General features: G+C 53.1%; 1 protein-coding gene across 1 annotated transcript; it reads right to left on the bottom strand.

The window, feature by feature from the left end:
• Nucleotides 1-288: 288 nt before the first annotated feature.
• LOC148382085 (janus kinase and microtubule-interacting protein 3-like) lies at nucleotides 289-2,441 on the bottom strand. Its single transcript, XM_088362679.1, has 6 exons — nucleotides 1,998-2,441; nucleotides 1,843-1,913; nucleotides 1,146-1,706; nucleotides 861-923; nucleotides 676-774; nucleotides 289-582 (listed from the first exon to the last, which is right to left on the bottom strand). Exons 3-6 carry the CDS (start codon nucleotides 1,212-1,214, stop codon nucleotides 289-291), a joined length of 525 nt encoding a protein of 174 aa, XP_088218805.1. The 5' UTR covers nucleotides 1,215-1,706; nucleotides 1,843-1,913; nucleotides 1,998-2,441.
• Nucleotides 2,442-2,740: the final 299 nt, after the last annotated feature.

Raw genomic sequence — 2,740 nt, 5'->3', positions numbered from 1 at the left:
TTCCCCTTGGCTGATGTCGCGTGTCTGTCTACCTTCTCACTTTCAATGTCCAACATCTTCTGTTGAAGTGTTGACTTGGTCACTTTGATGTATTCTAACCACTGAGGAAAGGCTGCTGTCACATAAGCAGAATGCGAGAGCGTGCGTGGACGTGCGTGTTACCTTCTCGGCTAGGGTGAGAAGGGTCCTGGCGTGAATCACGACCACCTGCTCCTCGCTGGTGAGATTCTGCAAGAGCCCAAAGGCACAGCGTCAACAAGCTTCTTTCAGCGCAAAGCCTTCCAAAAGTCACATTTGAGCCGCCGAGTCTCGTGGAGTGCGAACATAAGGAGTTCGACATACACTTACGGCGTTATAGCCCAGGATGTCCAGCTTCTTCATCAGATCACTGATGACGATGTCCGGGGGAAAGGCGCAAGGAGCAATGTAAGGTGTTCTGGGACCTCGGGTTAAGGTTAGGGTTGCGAGGGACGCCTTACGTACGCTCACGCCCTCGGCCTCGCAGTAGATCTGCAAAGGGCTGAGGCCGTCTGGGAAACGGACTTGCAGAAACTTCAAGACGGGGGAGCGCCACTCCCTCTCCTGAAAGGCAGAGGCATGCATCCGTCCGTCCGTCCGTCCGTCCGTCCGTCCGTCACATCTCTGGCCTCAACACGCTTGTGCGAGTCTTCCCACCTCCAGCTCCAGGATGCGGAACTCAAGCAGTTCGTTTTGGTCTCGGATATCCTGGATGTGCTCTTTCAGACGCGCTTCTTCCGCCTCCATCCGCCTGACCTGAAAAGACAGTCAGACCTCATCTGCGGGGCTTCCCGACAGGTGTGACGCCAAGCGACTCCGCCCAGCGCCTTTCTTTCCGTCACCTTTTCGGCCAACTGCTGATTGCTCTGACGCAGCAGCTGCTTCTCCTCCACCCACTTGACATTCTAGAAGAGACAAACGCGTGGACAGCTTTGGAATGTTGTGTCATTTTCATCCACAAATTCTTTGGTTGACTGGAAAATGACATTTGCTTTTCTCCGCATTTTCCCAGCCACGTTCGGGGGGGGGGGGGGGGGGGGGGTTGGTCCAGTAATGCCAGACGGATGAGTGACTGAAGAATGTAGCTATTTTGTCTGAGAAAAAGGTGTGCTCATTGATGAGCTTACCTGTCCTTGTTGCTTCAGCGCTGACTCCAGATCTGCTACTCTGCTTTGATAGTGACCCATTTCTACCATCAGCTTTTCTCTGGTCTGAAAGGAGGAGGAGGGAGGCTCCTCCTCCTCCTTTCAGACCAGAGAACACCCGAGGCTGGGTGAGAACGGGGAGGCTGCGACCCGGCCGGGGGTTGCGGGAAGGGGCGCCACCTTGATCTCCTTCTCGGCGTCGTAGTCCCCTTTCGCTGGTCTGGGCTAGCAGAGCGTAGGCTCGTTGCAGCGCTTGATATTCTTGCGTCAGCTGGCGGTAGCGAAGCTCCGCCTCTTCATGCACACACCAATGCAACACAGCACTAGTACCAGAATCAGTCAGACCGGCGACAAAGCACCCGCGACGCAAAGACGAGTCCGATTCCAGGCTGAAGAGGAATGTTTGGTGCCAATACGCTGGCAGAAATGGCGGGCTACCTCTTCGGGTTCCGTGTCGGGGGTTCTGTCGGTGTGAAAAGACAAGGACGATCCGTCCGAGTCCACCAACACGTCTTCGTCGTAGCCGTAAAATGTTTCGATGACCTGCGGGCGCGGAAGCAAACATCTCTCTGAACAAACTGAAGCGACACCTCACGATGAATCGACGAGAGGAACGATAGCGAGAAAAAGGCCATTTCATCTTGCGCAACACCAAGCAGCCGCAAACAAACAGACTCACCTTGCAGGACCTCACGCTTTGTTCCTCCTCAGAGATTCTCGACGTCGGTATTGTAGCAGCAAATCTCTCTCCTGTCGACACAAATAATCCGCCTTTGAGATTCTTTGGATGCAAAGGGAACGAACGGCTCCGGCGCAGAAACAAACGCGACTCACAATGACATTTCTGACATGAGCTCCTGTCTCCAGAGCCTGAAAAACACGTCACCGGCGATGATTGGAGGGACGCTCGTCTTTTCCAAAAGTGACAACTACAGGGTGTGTCAGGGTTTTCCAGATTATCTTTATCGTATCATTGTGTTGCTTTGACTTTGACTGCGACCTGTAATAAATAATATTATTTATCCCTTATTTATCCCTATCGCTTATCCCTTCCTACACAAAGTCGTAAAACACCCCTTGCTATGTTTTGACTAGAGGTCAAGGGCTTCCTCTATTCAATCCACTCTTACACCCACCCTGTTTCTCTTAATTAAAATGCTCGTGCAGGAGCCGAGAGTCAGACTTCATTCGTACAACGGATGGACTCTCCACCTGCAGGTGTCCAAAAGAACTTACTTGTCTCCCGTGTGGTTCTTGCAAAATAAGTTGGAGCGAGCGCAACTCTAACAGGGTGCATTTTGCCACTAGCTGCCTACGGACAATGACGTCGCGCTCGCGGCTCATGGTTGACGGGCTGAGCAGCCGGGCAAGTCCGTCGTTTTCAGCGCACAGCGAGTGGCAAAGGCGCTGACAAAACGGGAGCTTTGAGCTGCTGAAAACGGCAAAACAAGTCTAAAGCGTGTTCAAACGCGTGCGCACAATGCTCCTGCTTGAAAGGTCGGAATTTAAGGGGCCAATTTTTTGGATGGCGGCCGCCGGCCAAGCTTTGGACGGAAAAGGTTTCCTGGCGACAGCGA

This window comes from Syngnathus floridae, chromosome 19 (genome assembly GCF_059516105.1).
Source record: "Syngnathus floridae isolate MCC-2025c chromosome 19, RoL_Sflo_1.0, whole genome shotgun sequence".
Lineage (NCBI taxonomy): Eukaryota > Metazoa > Chordata > Actinopteri > Syngnathiformes > Syngnathidae > Syngnathus > Syngnathus floridae.
Note: the sequence above shows the minus strand (reverse complement) of the source record. Positions and strands in the feature narration are given on the sequence as shown.

Coding starts and splice junctions, on each gene's coding strand:
- LOC148382085 (XM_088362679.1), bottom strand. CDS start 1,214: ATGGTAGAAATGGGTCACTATCAAAGCAGAGTAGCAGATCTGGAGTCA. Junction 924..1,145: donor CGCTGAAGCAACAAGGACAG/GTAAGCTCATCA, acceptor TGTCTCTTCTAG/AATGTCAAGTGGGTGGAGGA. Junction 583..675: donor TCCGCATCCTGGAGCTGGAG/GTGGGAAGACTC, acceptor TCTGCCTTTCAG/GAGAGGGAGTGGCGCTCCCC.